The 19,795-nt window shown below is 41.7% G+C and overlaps 1 protein-coding gene across 1 annotated transcript in view; it reads right to left on the reverse strand.

Moving 5' to 3' along the window:
* Window positions 1–18,504, reverse strand: part of LOC135281659 (uncharacterized) — a 76,800-nt gene extending 58,296 nt beyond the window's left edge. The window contains exons 1-13 of the mRNA XM_064390708.1: window positions 18,353–18,504; window positions 15,854–15,989; window positions 15,355–15,405; window positions 14,575–14,735; window positions 13,522–13,592; window positions 11,365–11,530; window positions 10,662–10,799; window positions 9,706–9,895; window positions 8,549–8,676; window positions 3,523–3,626; window positions 1,892–2,057; window positions 1,472–1,654; window positions 621–773 (exon numbers count right to left, since the gene is read on the reverse strand). Of these exons, the coding sequence (XP_064246778.1) occupies window positions 621–773; window positions 1,472–1,654; window positions 1,892–2,057; window positions 3,523–3,626; window positions 8,549–8,676; window positions 9,706–9,895; window positions 10,662–10,799; window positions 11,365–11,530; window positions 13,522–13,592; window positions 14,575–14,735; window positions 15,355–15,405; window positions 15,854–15,914 (1,572 nt within the window). The 5' untranslated portion in view covers window positions 15,915–15,989; window positions 18,353–18,504. The remainder of the gene's footprint in view (window positions 1–620; window positions 774–1,471; window positions 1,655–1,891; window positions 2,058–3,522; window positions 3,627–8,548; window positions 8,677–9,705; window positions 9,896–10,661; window positions 10,800–11,364; window positions 11,531–13,521; window positions 13,593–14,574; window positions 14,736–15,354; window positions 15,406–15,853; window positions 15,990–18,352) is intronic.
* Window positions 18,505–19,795: the final 1,291 nt, after the last annotated feature.

Below are 19,795 nucleotides of genomic sequence, written 5' to 3' on the forward strand. Positions count from 1 at the left end.
GCAGAATAAGGGAATCACACCAATCCATGCTGAAATTAAATTTTAAAAAGCCATAGAAAGGTGCTTCTCCAAGTGCAAGTCCACGTGGAGCTTCTTATTTTTCTGGAGCAGGACTGTCAGCTTTACCCAGGCCAGCACTCCTGGCTTTGCCATTCTTCTAAGTATCAAGGTATTAGAGATAAACAAGTCTTGAACTTTCTTCCATTAAACATTTAACAAAATGTTCTAACTATGGCAGTGTATTGCAAATCACAACAAGCTTCTCACATTAATACTTTATGTTTTGGAGAATTAAACAGTGAAACAGACTATGGGAAAAATCAAGTCCTGTGGGTTCTCAGCCATAGCCCCTGCAGACAGAAGGCACCCACCTGAAGTGCCTAGTTAAGAAGTCCCAAACACTGCCTCAGTCACTGGATGTGTTACCTCAGCTGCAGCAAAGCTCCTTATAGGATTGCTTATCTGGGTGGTTCTACCCTCTCCTCCAACAGCAGAAGGGCTTTGCTGGAACATGCCTACTCTTCTTCCTCATCCATTTGTGTGTTTTGTAACTATTCCAAGTCCCAAATGTGTGGCAGTGGCAGGAAGCCATCAGTCACCTGTGACAGTAAATGACTCACCCTGGCCGCGCAGGGAACGCGCCGGAAGGCCTGGACAGCAGCGAGGCGGATTTCCACGGGACGGCTCCTCAGGGCAGCGCACGAGCTCAGAGCAGGAGCCAGCGAAGCCGCTGCCAGTCCCGCATTTCCAATGGCTTTCAACACCAGCTGCATCTGGAAATGCAAAGCAAGGAAGAAGAGAAAGCTCTCCAAGTGCTGGCAGCTGTACATTGAATTTCATGGCACTAGCATTTTCTGTGCAAACACCTGTTTAAAATGATTACTGGTGATTTGGGGAGTTTACTGCAGCCCCTATTGTATCATCTATACCCTGGCTTTACTGAGAGGACAAGACAAACATGGACCACAGTTCTACTCTAATGCCATGTGGCATTAAAACAGAACCTGCCTTAGACCTGGAGGAATACAAAAACATTTTTTAAAAGCCTACATTGCAACAGAAAAGCAAAAGTCACAAATTTTATGTACTGGAAAGGTTTTTCAAGTACTTTGATATTTTATCCCATTTGATCACAGATATTTTGACATTTTAGTGATTCAACATAGAGTTCTGGACACTATAACTAAATTAAAATAATTTGTCAACAGATATGTGTTCTTCATATTGCTCAATGGTATGAAGTCTGCATTATCAGGAAATCCAAGGCTTTTCTTTATTTCCACACACAAAAACACCCACACTGATAGGTTCCACTTGTTGTACTACAAAACTTTATCAGCTCATTCCTAGCAAGGCATATTCATTTACTAAGCTTCTGGAAATCCAATGAATACCATTTTCACCAAGTTCTATATCATAAAGGGAACAGAAAAGTAAAGCCCTATTTCATGTGTCTCTGTTCAACCAATACCTTGCTGAGATGTTCTGAATCTTGCACGGTACAGTTTCCTCCCAAAAATTTCCCAAGAGTACTCATCACACTCTGCACAGCAGGTACAACACCACAGGAGCTGTGAGCTGAACAAAACCTATGTATAAGAGCAGTTACTCCCAAGAAGCAGCTCTGGCTTGCTCTAGGTGACTTCAGCAAAGGCTGTAAACAACCAGAAAAGGAACAAGGTGTTTCAGAAAAGCAGTGAGAATGACTATTGTGATATACCACAGATTATAAAAGTATCAAAATATTTACATACTCAAATTGAACCTCAACAAAATTACCTGGACAGAGCTTTGTATAAATCTGTGAAAAAGACTGTTACTGTAAAACATAAAAATTATGAGCCATCTAGATTAATTACAAATTAAAAAAGATAAAACAACATCCACTCACAGCAAGAGATTCAATCATGCCCGAGGTGGGATTAGGAATGAATGCTAATGACCAGAAGAAATATTCTACTTTGTCTTCCTCAACTTCTTCAGAAGCTATGAGGTCTTTCATTAGGACAACACATGCCTCTGTGGCACAAGATGGGAGAGCATCTATTAATGGTTGCCTGCAACACAAGAAAAAAGTACAAAAAAACCCCTAAAATGACCAATATACTTCAGAATCACATAACAAGTCCATTGAGACTGGGCTTCTTTCAAAGTAAATAAAAGTCCAGTGGCTTAGCAAATTCCAGATTCCACAGAAATCAATATTATCTTCTGGTATAGTGGCCTTATAGAAATATGTTTCAGACAGGATGCAATGGAAGTGCATTGGTGTTTCAAGAATAGTACCTAACTAGATTTTCAAGAAAATATTCAGTTGCTTTCTCTGAGAATTGAGCCACATCATATCCCAGGTTTTACTTCTAAAGACTGAGGTACCTTAAAGCACTGACTTTTTATTAAGGTGGTTTTTACCTTTCATTTCACCTGTAACAGCAGTAAAAAATTAAAATATTAAAACTGAATTGACTAGCTTTTATTTCCTGAGCTCTTTTAGACCTTATCTAAGGGGAAAGCGAACATCAGCATGACAGACAATACGTATTTCAGATCTTAAGAGTCCCTCTGTAAATATTCTGTACCTGCCTCCTGTACTGATGGAAGGACACTTTTATATTAACTAGAAAGCAGTTAAACTAGATGGAGTAAAAACATCAGAATGTAATCTGCATGGGATTCTCTTTCACTCCTTAATTTAATAACCATATCCTGAGTAAAATTAGTCTAAAGGTAATATAAAAGAGCCAGAGTAGTTTAATTACTATCTAATACTGAAGAATATTAAAGGATGAGAATAAACCTAACTCAAAACAAAATTTGCCCCTTTTGCATCAAGTAAAGATAGTGTTGCAAACATAAATCTTGGCATTAATTTCAAATAGGCTGATGACATTTTGTACTGAAACCACGTAAAATAATTGTTTCATTATTTTCAATTTTATGAAGGGAGAAAAATGTACTGATTTTAATAACACTAGATTTGTATTTCTGATAAGTCTCAAACCATTGGATCAGAACTATTCCTGACTGCAGAGGAGTAGGGTCTTGATCTTCAAAGCCACAGTTCTACAACTGACATAAACCTTCCTGAGATCGAGCAGCTACTGAAAGATGCAGCTCCACCACTTCCATACTTCCAGCCTAACATCTGTCTCCTCTGCACCACAACTATTAAGGGCATTGAAGGTACAGAACCAGGTCAGCTTTTTCATAATAAATGGCAACATAAGTATAAAAGCAGCAGAACTGATTTCCATCCAAGCCATGACTCAGGTTTCCCATTCACATTGCTTTGGAAACAGGAAATCTGGCTGTGGGAATAGGTAAGTCTATTTTGTACATAACATTCATTCAGTGAGGAGAGAATGTCATCCTATTACAGAAACAAGATCTGCAATACAAATTATTCCTTTGAAATGTTCCAAATTTAAATCCAACATTTGGGCACAGATTTAAAACACTTAAATATTTGCAAAATATTTCTTTCCTGTATATTTTTGACTACAATTATTAAAGGAGACTTACCAATTGTCTCTGCACTTAAATGATGATCTTTGCCATAGTGCTCTTAAGGCCTCAAGAGAAAGGTGTCGAAGCTCAAACACGAGAGCCATGAAAAGGTCTGCAGTCTGTAATGCACAACCACAGCTGTAATATTCCTGCTGTGCAGAAACCAGCTTAAGAGAACAGAGCACAAGAGGTTATGCTGGCATTGCCATTAATTTACAATGTAACTTGAGACTGAACCCTCCTTTCTTCCTTGTGTCCTTACATTCCTTCCTCATTTGCTTTTCTGTCCAGACTACAAACATATATGGGGAAGGGCTTTTGCTTTGGATGCCAGTCAGTCATTCAGACAACAGTCCTCAGTGACCACCACTGGCATACAAATGAATAATAAACCAAAAGGCAGCAGCGTGGTTACAATCCAGAAGAGAGAGTCAATCTTCTCTGAGTTTGTACGGCAAGATCCTGATTTATGACCAGAACTGCTGACATAGCTTTGACACAAATGAAACAATGGTCAAGCTAACTGTGTATTAATCTTAGGTTTATGTGAAAGATCATTTAACTGAGGTTTGGGCAACACTTAGAAGTTTCACTTGAGAACACTTGGGCTGTGAGAAATTTTTCCATCTTACTGGGGAAAAGCCTAGGCAGAACTGCCTTCACCTCTGCAGGCAGCACAGGACTAGCTGGAAACAGAGGCAGAAGAGCTGTTCTCTCTCACTAAGAGTTGCTACATCATACAGCAACTATTTTACCTGGCATTTTAAATGCTAAATAGCACACAGATGTATTCCTCTGAGACCTGATCCAAAGTTCAAGAAAGAAGATAGGTCTCATTACTTGAAAAAATAGCAGAATGTTCAATACAATATCTTGTATGTTCATGTTAACTGAATTTATAATGTGTAAGTTTTAAACATCATCCATGTCAGATTCACTTCAATGCTTTATTCACCTCAGATGTGAAAGGCTTAGACATAGGACTAAATTTATGGTTCCAAAGAAAACATTCTTTACGTAAAAATCATACAAAGTCTAATTTCACTAAGTCACATTTCCAAAGGTTTGGGGACAGGCCTACTTTGACTTTCTGACCTTCCTTCCAGGACCTACTCCCAAAAACAATGAAAACATGGAATAACCCAGTGCCAGCATTCAATTTTAATTTAGGACTGCCAAGCCATTTTCAGTAACAAGAAGCTGTCTTTCAGTAAGAAGTCTGAGTAATTTCTCACTGTTTTGTTTGATAGGCTGAGGGAGTAATTTGACAGATCCAATATAGATATAATTTATGGTTTTATTCTTTTGGGATTTATATTATTGCTAGAAATAATATAGAATTTCATCAAATTAAAGCCTGTTCTCGTATGTGAAGCCCCATCTATGTATTTATTCTGTTAGCATTTATAATTCCACGCCCAGAATTCAGATAGATCCACATGCATTCCCTTCTATTCCATTCCATCCCCTCATTATCACTGAGGTCTCTTTTAAAAAGAAATTCCAAGCCTGGACACTATGGAGCTATTGACTAATATTGGGGGTGGCAGAGGATCCTCACAGACTCCTCACACAGAGCTGTGTGTGCAGTTCATGCTGAGCCCAAGTAGCCCATCAGCTGGAGCTGCAGCATAGGTCAAGATAAAACTGCCAGACTGATGTACTTTCACGTGATACAATTTTAGACTGCAAACTGACTTCATTCTGCTTCATACCTGCTGACTAGACAAGCTCTCATCTAATAACTCCATGCAAAATTTTTCAGAGAAGCAGCTATTTTTACTCTCTAATAATACTGTCTGACCAGGTGGGCTGTTTTCATTTTTTTAACGTTGGCTGCACTGAAATTGAGCTGTCATTACAAATTTCACTCTTTGTAGCATTATAATAACAAACTACATTCAAATCTGACTCCTGCTCCCACTTCTGAAAGAAACATAAGAAAGCCTGGCTTTTATTCTCCATAGAAGCTTGATTATCCTTCTACCTGCAGACCTGCCATATTTAAAAAAAAAAAAGAAAAGAAACTAGGTAAAAGCAAGCAATTAGAATACCCTACAAGAAAAAAAAATCCCTAAAAATCAAAACCAACCAAAAATGAAAGCTCATGCCCTGAGAGTAAACTTTTTTGGATCAGACTGGGGTCTAGGAGCAAGGCAAAGCAAATCTGACATACTCTTGCCCACCTTGCTCAGTGCATACACAGCCACATTCACCAGAGCTACTGACCAAGCACCAAAACCCAGCCAGTCACTGGAAATGCAGCCCCAGCAGAAGTGGTGTGACAGGCTTCTCTCCAGGCTCTCTCAAGAGAGGGTCCCTTCTCCCCATCCCTTTTTCCATTCTTTGTCAGCAGGCAGCTTGTTCACTTAATGGTCCATTAGCTAATCTACATCCGCATTGAAACTCAATCTTGTCTCATAATAGCATTAAAATATTAAACAACAACTTTGCTTCCTTGGAAATGACACCATCTCCACCTCCATTTTCTCATCCCTTCAGTGTTTTCCCCAGAGCTGGAGAGTTTCCCTTCCATTTATTCTTGGTTTTGTGTCTTGAAAGAAATGCATAATCTCACCTCATTCAGAGTCAAACAATAAAGGGACAAACAAGCTCTACATGCATAACAGTGCAGCTGTCTCCCAAGCAACACTGTGGGCATTCCCATAACTTCTTTCTTGGCTCAAAGGACATTTCATTGGTTGAAATGAGGGATGATAAAGATTCTCTTTGAAATGTCTGGTCACACAGAAAGAACACTCTGAAACAGTGAAAATGGTTGACAACCAATCAAACTCTCTGCTGGGACAGGCACATGATGAATAATTCACTTCTCCTTTAGGCAGTGGCACAGACAGCAGCCACTTGTGCTAATCTTAGTGATTTAAAAAACAAATTTCCCACACATGAAGCCAGTAGGCCTTTCTGGAGGCAGAAGAGACATCCCACTGTCACTGGGAAAAATGATCTACCATTCTTTCAAAGACATTGAATTAAGAGTGTTCCACAGAAGGTAGATTTAGAAAAAGTTGCTCAGGTCTCCTGCAGTAATTTCTTTCTTCAAAGTTTTCCAGGCAGTATGTGACCCTCTAGTCTGTGCCTAAATGCCATTTCATACTGCTGTACACTGACAATCACATGGAATCAAGCATTATCCTTCCCCACGAGGAAGGCCTGCTCTTCTTCTATATTAGCACCAACCATTATTGTATGGATCTCTTAGCCCTCCACAGCCCCAGTCTCCATAGCATGCAGCTAAAAGAGATGGCAGACCTGCTTATAACTCAGACAGAAGCCTATCCCAAATATTGCAACACTCACAGAAGTCATCAGCTACTTTCTCCACAGCCCCATGCCCAGCCTTTAGTCAGGCTGTGATACCAGGTCAGCTATGATCACCATTTAACAGGCTGGGAATAAGGTCTGGGGCTGGAATTTTTCACAGCTGATTGAAGGTGCTGGTTTCAGCAGCTGTGACTTATCCTGCTCCACCCTGTGCCTTGCCCTGAAGTCTCACACACAAAACATGAACACCTACCTGTGCTCATGAATCACAGGGGACACTAAGAGAAAGGTGAACACACCCAGGATATCACTGCAGAGCTGCAATCCAGCACTGCATGTTTCTCCAGTCCCCATAAAGCCTCTCCTCCATCCCTCAGTATCAGTGTCCAGCCCAGGGGAAAGACAGGAAGAGCTTCTGTTCTTTGACATGGGACTTAATCTAAACAAAGGAAGGTGAGGGACTTCCATGCTGGGTCTCAAGCTTTTGTTAACATCACTTGTAGCTATGTGCATTTACAGGAGAGATCTCAGCCTCTCTGCACAGGAAATAACCTTGCTCCAAAGTACAAACAATCCGACAAGAACCTCAGAGGACAGAGTCAGCAATGAGCTGACTAAACTTATCACTGCCAAATTCATGGAGGTACCAATGCCCTGTTTAGGGCCTCTCCCATTAGACCATACTTGTTTTTTAGTAATATCCTGACCAAAAATTACTTAAGAGAGTTTTCTTTTGTTTTCACGTTTACATTTTTTCTCTTATTTTTCTCTGTAGGAGCTTCACTACTAGCAAGAACCACTTTATTTGAAGCATAATGAAGGGATATGAAGTGTCCTCTGTTTGCCCTCAGTTGATCTCAGGTGAACAGTGATTAAGCACCATCATCTGTTGATCCTTCTGTCTTGTACATAACAGGTGTTCTTGATAACCTCTGACTTTCAGAGATAGGGATGTGCATTTCAAACACAGAGACAATTACTGACTGATTCAGCTGCTGCCAGTATCAACAAAAAATACAACACCCAAGTGAGCTAAGGAGACAGGAGACTCGCCTAGAATGATGGTCATCATAAAAAATACTTAAGCCACTACCTGTTCCACATGACCAGAAGATCCACCCCATCTTAGCAGCATTCACCAATGAAAATGTCAAGGGGGCAGAGATTCCCTCTGGACCCAAGCAGCATTCCCAGAAAACACAGTGGTTGTTAGAGTTCATCAGAAGCACAAGGAGCCCACCAGCCACGACCAAGAGGAAAGGGCTTCATGTGCAAACTGTTTTGAGGGGATGAGGCAATATAAGGATGGCAGAATTCCAATGAACATGGAGAGTACAGCACTACTGGAGTAGTATTACACACTAAAGCTGTAAAAGATGTGTTTTGTATAAATAAAGTATCAAAACTGCCAGTGACAACCCAAACCAGATACTTTATATGCTTTTGTTTTTTCACAGCAAAACAAAAATTTGGGACATTTTCTTTCAGATTAATTTAGAATATAGTTCAAAATTGCTTTTGCCTAATATTCAGGGGGCTACAGGATGTGTTAACTCCTCAGTGTGATTTACTGCTTATGTAAGAACATGACATTTCAAAGCATTTTCTCTTTTCTAATTCCACATTTTACAATGTCCAAAACAATGGAAGGCTTCAGTATTTCAAAATTGCTGCTCTCCTGGTCACCTCTTATCTGTGCAGGAGAATTCTCAGCCCACAAAGAGCTTCCCAAGGAAGCAGAGGCTGTACAGCTTACCTCATAACTTGCACTGTGTGCTAAGCAAAGCTTCCACACCAGTTCAGTCACTTCTGCACCAGTGACCTCCCTCTTAGTTACCTCCCTTTCATAGAGAATGCTGGTCACATGCAGATCCTCAGAGTCCCCTGGAATAAGGAACACAAAGGAAAAAATCACATCTCTGGTGGTTGCTGGCCATTCGCTGTCATTAACTCTATATGCAAGGGAAAAGTTTCTCTCTGATCCTTTATTTCTCTCTGTATGAATATTAATATGAATGCAGTCAGCTTGAATTTAAGAATACAACAGAATAAAGCTGGGTCATAAGTGTGACCCAAAATAAAGAGTCAAAGAAACAAGACAAAGATACACATAAAAAAGCCCTATTTTCACCCATCCATCTCTTAGTACGGCTCTGCTACTTTCCATTCATCACCTTTTCCAATGTCATCTAATCATCAGACTCACACTTAACTACCCAAAAAGTGAACAGGAGATCTAGGTGCAAATTAAAATAGATGGCTTGGCCCTGAACCTCTTCCTGAGGAAGAATGCTATCATCTTATATTGGAATAATTGCAAACAAAGTGTCCTGGGCATTTGGGGATTCCTTTTAAAAAAGAACCAAACAACTATTTAGAAACATACAAAAATCATGTTCCTCAATATTTATAGTTGAACTTTGAAATCATTCCTCAGGAAAGGCACCTGTTGACTTCGGTAAAATAATTTTCCTAAGAAGAAACACATAGAGCAAAGAAGGAGCAAAAATTAAAACAGTTCTCAGACATGGCATGTCCATTAGGACTTGCAATTATTTAGGCTCCATTCGTATAAAAACCAGGAATTGTCCACAGACCTGGGAAGGCTGATGCTCGACACAGAAGGGCATGAAGTATGTAAGGGGAATGAAGTATGATAAAGGGGAGCTAGCTGTTACAGATTGTCATTTTTGGAAACCTACCCAGTTTTGGAGGTCCACACAGTTTTGTTATGTAAGGCCCAAGCCCCCAAAGAAGGAACAGCTCAGCCCAGCCTGTAAAAACACCCACTTTAAAGCAGTTTAATACATTAAAGGTGAAAATCATGGGTGCAAAGAGTTCTCACAGGCAAGACAAAGTCACAATGTTTTTCTAGGAAATAAATTTACTTTACTTTAGCAGAAGCATCGTCACCTTTGTTGTAGAGTGTCTCTCTTTCCACTTGCACGAGCCTGAGTGCAGACAGTGTCTGTGTCTCTGCCCCGCTGCCCTGCTGAGGGAACAGCGTCACGCGGTCGGACTCGGTACATCTGGCCTCCTCCAGGACCCCATCCCTAATGCTCTGAACACATTCCAGCTGGGAGGACAGAATCTGCTGGTCAGACTGAGAAAAACAGATACTTCAGGAATATTCTTGATGACCTGTGTCAGCCTACCCAAGCTTTCCTCTCCCAACTTCACAGAGGGTTCCAGTTCTGGGATAGTGGGAAGTCTCTTGTCTACACCTCCACAGTGCCCAGCCTGTGGAGGTTTATGCACTCCTTATCTTAGCCTAGTTTTTCATCACTGAAAAAAACTGCTATTAACTGTCAGCATCAAATGGTGTCAATTCATTTCAATTCACAAAGCCTCAAAGTTAATCAGGTATTTTTGGTCAGCAAGGTAGAAAAAAGCAAAAGTCTGGTAAATTATGAATAGCTACTACAACACAAGAAACAGGTGATATTCACCTAATAAAAATAGCACAAGATACAAACATTGACTGTATTTTCTGTCAACAGCAGAAAGTTGCAAGTCTGGCATTTAGAAAATCTTGAAAATCTTCTATCTTTCCAAAGTTTTCTACAAATAATAACTTTCTTTTTCTAATGTATTTTTTCTTATCTGTCAATTCCTCCCTTCCACAGACTATTTTCAGATTATCTAGGTTAACATATTTTAATGAGAGTTTAATCCAGGTACCCAACAACCTCTTGCATTTATACTGTAACATTCATCAGTTACAATGCAAATTTGCATTAAATTCTGTGAATAACAGACATTACACGGAAAATAATATTCACCATTTCTTTGCTAAAAACTCAAGTTTGGGCAGACACTCTCTTCAAATGAGTCAAAAGCAAGAGGCAGTGTCATTCTCCAAAACTTACTGACACATGAGGAAGAACAACAGACTGCACAGAAGTCAAACCAGAAGAGCGATGGGAGCAGAGGTTTAGGTCCCTTGTCTTTACAAGAATGGGACCCTTTCGCTGATACCTGGTTGGGCATACTCCCAGGACATCCACCTAGTAACAAAAGCACACTGTTGAGTCACACATGCACACAGAAAATACAAGGAGATAGATAGTGTAGGTTATTGCAATTAGTATTAATTATTAATTTTTTTGTAATAACAACAAAGATCTAAATTCTCTGTTGCAGAAGACCAGTTTTGCCACAAAAGCCATGAAAAGGCAAATAATTTTAAAGACCTTGGTGAAGTTTATAGTAGCTAGGCTCTGTTAGTTTGTTTAATTTCACTGTGTTATTCTGAAGATAAATACAGACATATGCTTCTCCATTTAAAATTTTGTGGGCATGAAGGGAAGCATAAATTCAGAAGATCATTACTAGGCAGAGTACTTCAATTACAATTATGGGTGTGCCAAGCCCTACTGCAGAACATCTCTTTAAGCACTGACACGCAGCAACAGCCTGAGATAATTTTAGAACATTCGCTACAAGAAACAATCAGATGACTGCCACCGTCTGCTGAACCAAGTAGCAAAACCCTTTATATATTTACAAGTGGAGTAGACTTAACATGTACAAGAGCTAGGAGTCACCTCAGAGCATGACTGACAGTCTTACCTCCTCAACAACAGCAGCAGCAGGGAGTTCTGGGGCTGTCTGCAGGACACTGAGAATACCTCGTTTGATGTTCAGTGCCCAGGTCTGTTCACTCCTCACAGGACAGAGCTTCAGAACTTTCCCATCATGGAAAGAAAAATGAAGAGGATGCTGTTCTAGTATATCCCTGTGATAAAAAGGTTTGTCATTTCTTGCTTCAAAGAGTGCGAGTCAATTTATGACATTAGACTTGGATTTTCCTCAACAGAATTGTTCTTCCAGAATGGATCTGTCTCACTCTGTACCTCTGTTCTTTACAGCGAGCCTCTATTCTTCATAAACTCAGCCTAACCCAAGGAGTCCTTAAAAAAAACCCTGTGAAACCCTAAAAACAAATCTGCCCAAGGTAATTATAGCATCCTCAACATAACTGCAACACTTAATAAAAGCAGCCCTGGCAAATTATTTACGAGTAAAGGTACTTAATGGCAATGATTCTTGTTTAATTAAGAGAGAAATTCCATTTTATTATTCAGGGTGCCTTTAGCTTTGGTAGGCATGTCTGAATTGCAAAGTAACTGCACCATGCCTTTTCAGCTGTGATGCACACAAGAACAATTGCTTCCCAATTAACCCATATCTTCCTGCTCTGCTAGGTGTGAATACTCAGGCTCTATCCCAAATTTATTCCCCAATCTCTGCTGTTAGTACACTTCCTAATGGCTTTTACTATCCCAGACTGAGTGTACAGTGTTTTCTACCTTTCTAAGGGATCACTTTTTAACATTGATTTTCACTCCTAAAGTAACATACTTTAATCATATATTTTCCCTCTAAATGGGGAAAAACAAACCATCCAAAGGAAGAGTTTTATTGTAGCCCAGTGGTCAGCTCCCAAACAGGGAGCTAGACAGTTCATCTGCACCTTAACTGGGGCATTAACTATTAATCTAGTCAATCAGCCACAGAGTAAAACTTTAATACACATCTGGATATAATCCTTCCAGAAGAGACTGTGCATATAAGATAAGGGTTTCTGAACTCCCAGGCAACTGAGCCTGGTTTTGCTACTATCTGTGGAAATTACATGCATGTTCAGAGGACAAGCTAGACTACTGTATATTCACAATAGGCTGAGGCAAATGCTAATAAGGCTCACTTGTCTGAATAATTATTCTGAATAGCCAAGCTTGACTGAATGCTTTCTTTGCTACCTCTCTTTTTTGGCTTCTCTGCAAAGAACAATACACAACTGCTCTTACTGCTATGAAAATCTTACAAATAACTTCGCAGAAGATGTGCCTGTACACTCATTTGAGCTCTGATACCACTGCCTATAGAGAGAGCACGAAGTTCTTCCTGATGAATATAGAAAGCAATGCATTTACCCCAAGCTTGCTCTTTTTGACCCCTTGAATTGAGTCAATTACCTCAGCTCTCAGTGTTGTTTAAAGGCTGAGAATCCAAGTGGCAGGACAAAGAGGAAGATTACAAGGCTGAGCTTAATCAGACAACAGAACTGCCTTTTTTTTTGATAACACAAGAACCATCAGTTCTCTGGGAAAATGCCAGATTTCCACAGTTTGAGATCTTTTTGTATAGCCATCTACACTAGAGACCATACCTTGGCAAGTCAATGAGAAACACTGACATATGTTATGAATGAGCTACTAAACCCAAAAACAGGAAAGGAAGAAAATCTCATTGGACAAATAAATTAAATACCTTGGAAGAAAAAAACCCCACGTTTTGCCTTATGATAATCTTCTAAACCAAGACCTTCTGAAATGTACTGCAGTACTCTAGAGCCTATAGAAGTAATATCTGCAGCTCTGAGAGCTGTGATCCACACGTGCTGCTAGAGGCCTGGTGATTTGTACTCAAAATAATTTGAACTGTCTACCATCCAAATGGTTTTACATACAAAGGGATGAAAGTTACACTGAAGAAAAATTGGACCAAATGCCTCTCATTGTCTCACTTTTGGTTATGGTGCTCATATCTGGATCCTCTTCTAAAAAAAAAAATAACCAAAAAAAACCCCACCAAAACAAAACAACTAATACCCTTAAAACTAAGCAGAGTATGAAGCAGAGTGAACAGCATCCAGTCAAGCTGCTGCTAGGCCATATAGTTTTCAAAAACCCCAAAAAACAGACCAATTAGAAGGTTTTCTACCTTAGACTGTCCATTTCCATCAGAGACTCCTCTCTGGATGCAAAACTTTTCTTAATCTGTACATCTTGCACCTAGGAGCAAAGATTATAGGCAATACATTTCATTGTCAAGAGGAACTTGTGGATTTATCACATCAGGATATCCACACCAAACATCACAGACTATGAACAAAGGTTCAGTGTTGCAACAGAACTGCATTTGGCCTATCTTCAGGTGGCATATCTGAGGCAGTTTCCAGAAAGTTCTTCTATGAAGAAGTTTCATTCACTATTAAACACATTTTATACAGCACTGTTATATTCCTTTTACCATCAAATCACTAACCAGTTAATTTTTATGCATGTGCTAGGACAGGGATAACTGTGCTCTTCTTTGTTGTCCTTGTGTGTGTATTTAGTGGACACATGTCAACCCCCCAGCAAAACCAGTGAATTATCCCCTCTGTTAACCTGAAGGAAAACCCAGACAGCTGAGAACTGATTTTCCTTGCTGCCCTGTAGTTCTAAAGCACTGTAGTTCTCCACCTGGCCTGCCACAGGGCTAACCCTAGGAGAAGCTCTGCAGTTTGAAACTGCTGTCACTGAGACAGATCTCCTGTTGTGATGAATGGAGTGCTACAAGACTGAATTTTACACTGGGCTAGGAATGGCACCAATCCAGCACATTATACAAGTTTCTCAAGTTCTCTTTAAAATGTTAGCTTTTTAAAAACTATTACTACAGATATGAAAGTGGTTTAAAGTAAACTAAGTTCCTTTCAAGGACTGTCTTTAACTCCAATTCTGCACGTCATAAAACCAAACCATGAAACTGTTGTGTCACTTAGAAAAGAAAACAATTATTTGCTTAATCTGCCTTTTAAAACTGGCAAATACCTAATTTCAAGTTGTGGTGCATCAAAGCAATACTCCAACTCTAATTATGAGATCCAGAACTGAACTGACTTTTAATTACAAGAAAAACAAAGGCTTGAAATGTAGCAATAATCCCAAAGAAAGATAAGATTCCACATCAGCTCATCTCAATCACTCAAACAATTATAACAATACTTACTTTCAAAACCATCTGGCAATTCCCCAATACTTCAATGATCACTGTGCACTCCAGAGAGATGCCACTGCTTTTGTGACTATTTCCCTGCAGGAATGTGTTGGTGACTGCTGAATACCTGTAGCTGTATCTAGCTCTTTTGGGGAAGTATGATGCACTGTGTCCTAGGAAATAAACAAAAAAGGGAGGTGTTTTTTAAACTTCTCTCTCTATTTTTTTTCTATCTTTTAATCTTTCAGCCACAGAAATCAGCTAAGTAAAGGGATGGATATTCAGATTGTTCCCTTCCCACCTGGACTTTCAACTGAAAGAACTGGGTTTCTGAAAACACCCTGTGTGCCAGCCATAGCTCCTGTAGGGTGGGTGAAAAGACTTCCCCTCTCCCAAGCACATAACCTCACAATTTTCTTCAAGGCAAGAATTTAATTTCCAAGGGCAGAGCGGAAATGTGATGAATTTACAGCATGATGCTCTTTTGACACCTTTCAGAGAGCAGCAGAGCAGGACCTTCACCACAGCAAGATGAAATAGATCTGCTCTTCATGCCTATGACTGGGCTTACTCCCACACTGGTTTATTCCTTTGCTCAGCTCTAATAATTAGGAGTTTTTCAGAGTTCACAGAATGCAAACTTCAGGCAGGTGTGGGCGTGGTAAACCTTGGTGGAACTTCTCTGCTACTTCCACAAATGCTGATCACTCACAGATAAGTATCACTCTCCTCAGAACAGAATATCCCTGTGCAAGTTTTCAAATTCCTCTTTCTTCATCTTGTTTTACTCACCTGCACATTCTGCAAAACAGGAAGCTCCATAACTTAACCTCTCTGAGGATCCTGCAATGACAGGTAACAGAACAGAAAAGTGCTGCAAATTTGTGTGCAGCTCAACACAGACCTGTTGCTTCTGAACTTCAGTGAAATTACTGAAAGCATGGTCCTCAAAACAAATAACTAAATCCATGAGAGTTGTTCTATAAAGTATACAGACTGACAATCTCACTATTTCTGTTGCTTTCCCCAGAATGCTGAAGGAAGATGCACTATTTAATGCATCCTCTCCAAGGAGGATGCTCTCCCACCTGCCCAGTATGACCCAAAAAGCCCAGTAAAGCAAACTGCTACAGTACACTAAAAATCCAGACAAAGCCGCTGCAAGAATTACTACAAACCTACAAGCTGTAACATAATCCTCTGTAGTTTTGCCAGTGAGAACATTTCTTAGTAGAAGTATTCTGCATTGAGAGAGATCAATCTTAGCAGAGGAAAAATTTCTTCTACTTACTACCCGAAGTTCCAGCCACAACAGCACAGAGTAAAACGATGGTGAGCAACCCTGTGGCCATCGAAATCACCTCCTCAGACCAGAAGTTAACACAAACACATCAGTTCTGCTCTCAAAGGCACTTCTGAGCAAGGCACTGAAAGAAAATTTCCTTCACAAAGCAGGAGCTCACTATTTCAACTCCCTTCTTCCTGACAGAGGAGGGGCTCTGGCAGGGCAGCCTGCAGAGGGGAGGGGGAGGTTGTAGTGATGGGGAGAGACAGATACATCACCACTGATCCCATCCCCAACAGCATTTCAGCCTTTTTGCAAAAGAAGAGAAAGAGAAGTTAATCTATTAGAAATCCCACAAAACTGCAAGGAGAAAAAAAATAGGTACATGGCATCATAATGGAACAAATGCTCAGAACAATCCCATGTAGTGAGTTTAAACTAAATTAACAAATGTAAAAGCCACCCTAGCAATCACTCATTGACGATTAATCAACCAAAAAGCACATGGGATGAAAGCCAAAGCTTTGGGAGTAAAGGGAAAGTGTTTCCATTGGGAGCAAGCAAGTTCATGGGAGGCAGCTCATCCCACCAAACAAAGTCCCAAACCTCAAATGGGTGAAACTGTGTGTGAATAACACAAATCCACTGAGCCACCATCCTTCTGGTAGCAGTCAGGTATGTACAACACATCAGGCCTTCCAGCAGACCCCTCTTGCCACACTCCCCATGCACTCTGAGCCCAGGTACCCCTGAGCCATGGGCACAGCTCAGCTGTCTGTGTGCCAGCACCTCCCAAGGGAAGCCGTGTGGGCAGGCAAATGCTTGTTTCCTCCTGCTGCAAACCCTCTGGTCTAGGCTGAGCTACTGCTCACTGCAAACAAGAGTCACAAGTAGAAATTTCAGTAACAATCCCAGCCACTGGTACTACTCTCCCCCGCAAGGTTTGTGCTGCTACACAGCCTCTTTCCTTACTTCCTCCACCATAGAACATTTGCTTGTGAAATGCTTATAAATGTTAAAGAGAAAGCAACTTCTCAAGTGTGCTTTGCAAACATCAACGACTAAAGAAGGTGAGAGCGACTCCAGCCTAAAGAGTTAATAAAATACTCCATGATGTAATCTGGGCCCCTCTATCAAAATCTCTGAGCCGCCAAATGCCAAACTCAGTCAGTCCAGGTTTGAAACTCAATTTAAAACTAAAAAACCTACATATGTCACACAGCAGCTCCTAGAACCAACCCAAAGGAGTAACTGAAAGCCTTCTTCTGCCTTCACAGTGATTTTTCAGAATATTCTTATTCTGAAAATGCTTCAGAGATTTCTTTGTGGCAAATTACTTGCTGAGTTTGCCATTTTTACTCTGCTAAGCTACTCAGTCTGGTACTCATTCTAATTTTTCATTTAAGACTACAGCTCATCTGGGCATAGTATGTACTCCATGTAAGCAGTCATCTAGCTCTTGGATACTATCAGCAATATGGACAGAAGCAGGAAAGTTCATAGCTGGGCAGGAACATAAAAACATGATGAATTTACCGGAGAATTGCTAGATCGTGACAATTCTTTTCTTGAATCACTACTATTGCCCATGTTCCACACCAGTCTGACTTCTAACTGTTTATATAAGATTTGTCAACATATTTCACATACCTATTGAAAAAAAACCAACTTTACAGCATAAAATTTGCATCAAAGTCAAATAGGAACATCAACACTGAAATTAGACAGAATTTCTGTTTTATCTTGGCACTGGTTCCAGTGCAGAGAGTAACTTAGGCCTTCTAAAAGAATCTAATTTACATTTTAATCTCAAGTTTTAGCTTTGTAGCTTCCCATTTTTTAGCAAAGAAACTATACTAATAAAAAAGGAAGAAAAATATCTTATAGTAGGACTATGAGAACGCTCAAGAATTTATAAATCTGAGCTTGCCCGAATCTTGATAATTTCATAGGCAACAAACAAAGAAATTTACGAACGAACTCTAGGGCTTTTTTTGATAAAAATATTTCCAACAGATGTTTTCAGCACAGCACAGACTTGGGCAGTTTTTATTGAAACATCTAAATATAGAATTAAATGCTTGAATAGCAGCTGGCTCCTAAATGCACACTGAAGGCAATCCTTTAAGGTAAAATATCACATACGTGTCCTGTGCACTTGACTCAGGTGACATCCCTCATGTAGTGACTGGCAAGTGCAGGATGGAGCCCAAGACTCAACATCTTATAAGCATTTTTTCCTACCTCACACGAGGTGAGCTTTTTCTAAAAAAATCAAAACACCACCCCCAAAACAGGCATAAAAATAACCTCCTGAAGAGAAATTTCCAGCACATTGCTGTCCTAGATAATCTTAAAAAATGGAAGAAAATCTGACACACGTGCTGCAAACTCACTGGTTTAATGACACACGAGACCCACACTGGCTGTAAGTCTCAGAAAAGTATTCATCCATTTTAATGGATGCTGTACTCAAGGCTGAAAAATGAATTTAATAAAAAGTACCTTCTGTCACACAACAGAGTATGCCTGTCTGTAGACATCCCAGAACTGCTCACTATTACTGCCAAGAAAGCCTGAGCTTTTACAAACTGGCAAAGTCTGCTTTGTATACGCCCCGCAAATAATACCAAATTAATATTATTGTAACACTGACGTTTAGCCCCAACAGCCGAAGGCAGGAGGGAAATGCCCTTGGCCAGGGTGCCACACACACCTGTGTGCTCGCAGCCCTCCCATGCCCGGGAGCTCCGCCTGGTTACGGCCCCGAACCGAGCCCGCGGAGCCCTCACAGAGCCGGGCTCCGCCGGGACCTCGCGGCCGTGGGTCCCTCACAGCGCCGGGCATGTCCCGGAGCCCCCTCACAGCACCGGGCACCGCCTGCAGCCCGCGGCCATGGGTCCCTCACAGCACCGGGCACCGCCTGCAGCCCGCGGCCGGGGTGTCCCTCACAGCACCGGGCACCGCCTGCAGCCCGCGGCCGGGTGTCCCTCACAGCACCGGGCATGTCCCAGAGCCCCCTCACAGCACCGGGCACCGCCTGCAGCCCGCGGCCATGGGTCCCTCACAGCACCGGGCACCGCCTGCAGCCCGCGGCCGTGGGTCCCTCACAGCGCCGAGCATGTCCCAGAGCCCCCCTCACAGCACCGGGCACCGCCCGGGGCAGCAGCACGAACGCCCTCCCACCTGTGGGGAAAACGCCACGAAAGCGCTGCGAGGCACCGGCTGTTTCCAGGGCGTTTTCCCAGCCGAAGTGAAGCGATGGAGGAGCCACCTGTCCACCCCAGGGCTCTGGCCGCGGCCGCTCCCCGGCGGACCGTCCCCAAATTCGGCCTCCGAGCGCCGAGGAGCGGCCGGGGCGAGGCCGGGCAGAGCGAACAGGTCAGCGGTGGCTGCGGGGAAAGGGGTGATGGGGCTGCAGCTCCAGCCCCGTCTCCAGTTCCGCGCTTCTCGCAACAAGGACATTGGGCTGCTGCAGCGGGACTAGAGTGGACGCAGTGGACGCGCAGTGGAGCTCCGCATCAAGGGTGATGAGCAACAGCTGAGGGAGCTGGGGGGCTCAGCCGGGAGAAAAGGAGTCTCAGGAGGGACCTTTCCCTCTCAGCTGCCTGAAGGAGCGGTCAGGCATTGGAACAGGCCGTGCAGGGAAGTGCTGGAATTACCAGCCCTGGAAGCATTCAGAAAATATGTCCATGGGGTGCTTAGGGACATGGCTGGAAGGTGGAGCCAGCAGGTTGGACTAGTGATCTCAGAGGTCTTTTCCAACCTTAGTGATTCTATGATTCTGTTATCCTGGAGTAAAAAAAAATCTTATAGTTGCCAAGACTCGGAGTAGCAACAGGAGAAGGTACTTCAGAGGCTGTGTGGAGCAAGAAATGGAAATTGCTTTGGGTTTGTCCTTTTTTCCCTCCTAAAGCTTTTGTGAATCCCTTGCTGTCACATTCAGGT

The sequence above is a fragment of the Passer domesticus genome, chromosome 15 (genome assembly GCF_036417665.1).
Source record: "Passer domesticus isolate bPasDom1 chromosome 15, bPasDom1.hap1, whole genome shotgun sequence".
NCBI lineage: Eukaryota > Metazoa > Chordata > Aves > Passeriformes > Passeridae > Passer > Passer domesticus.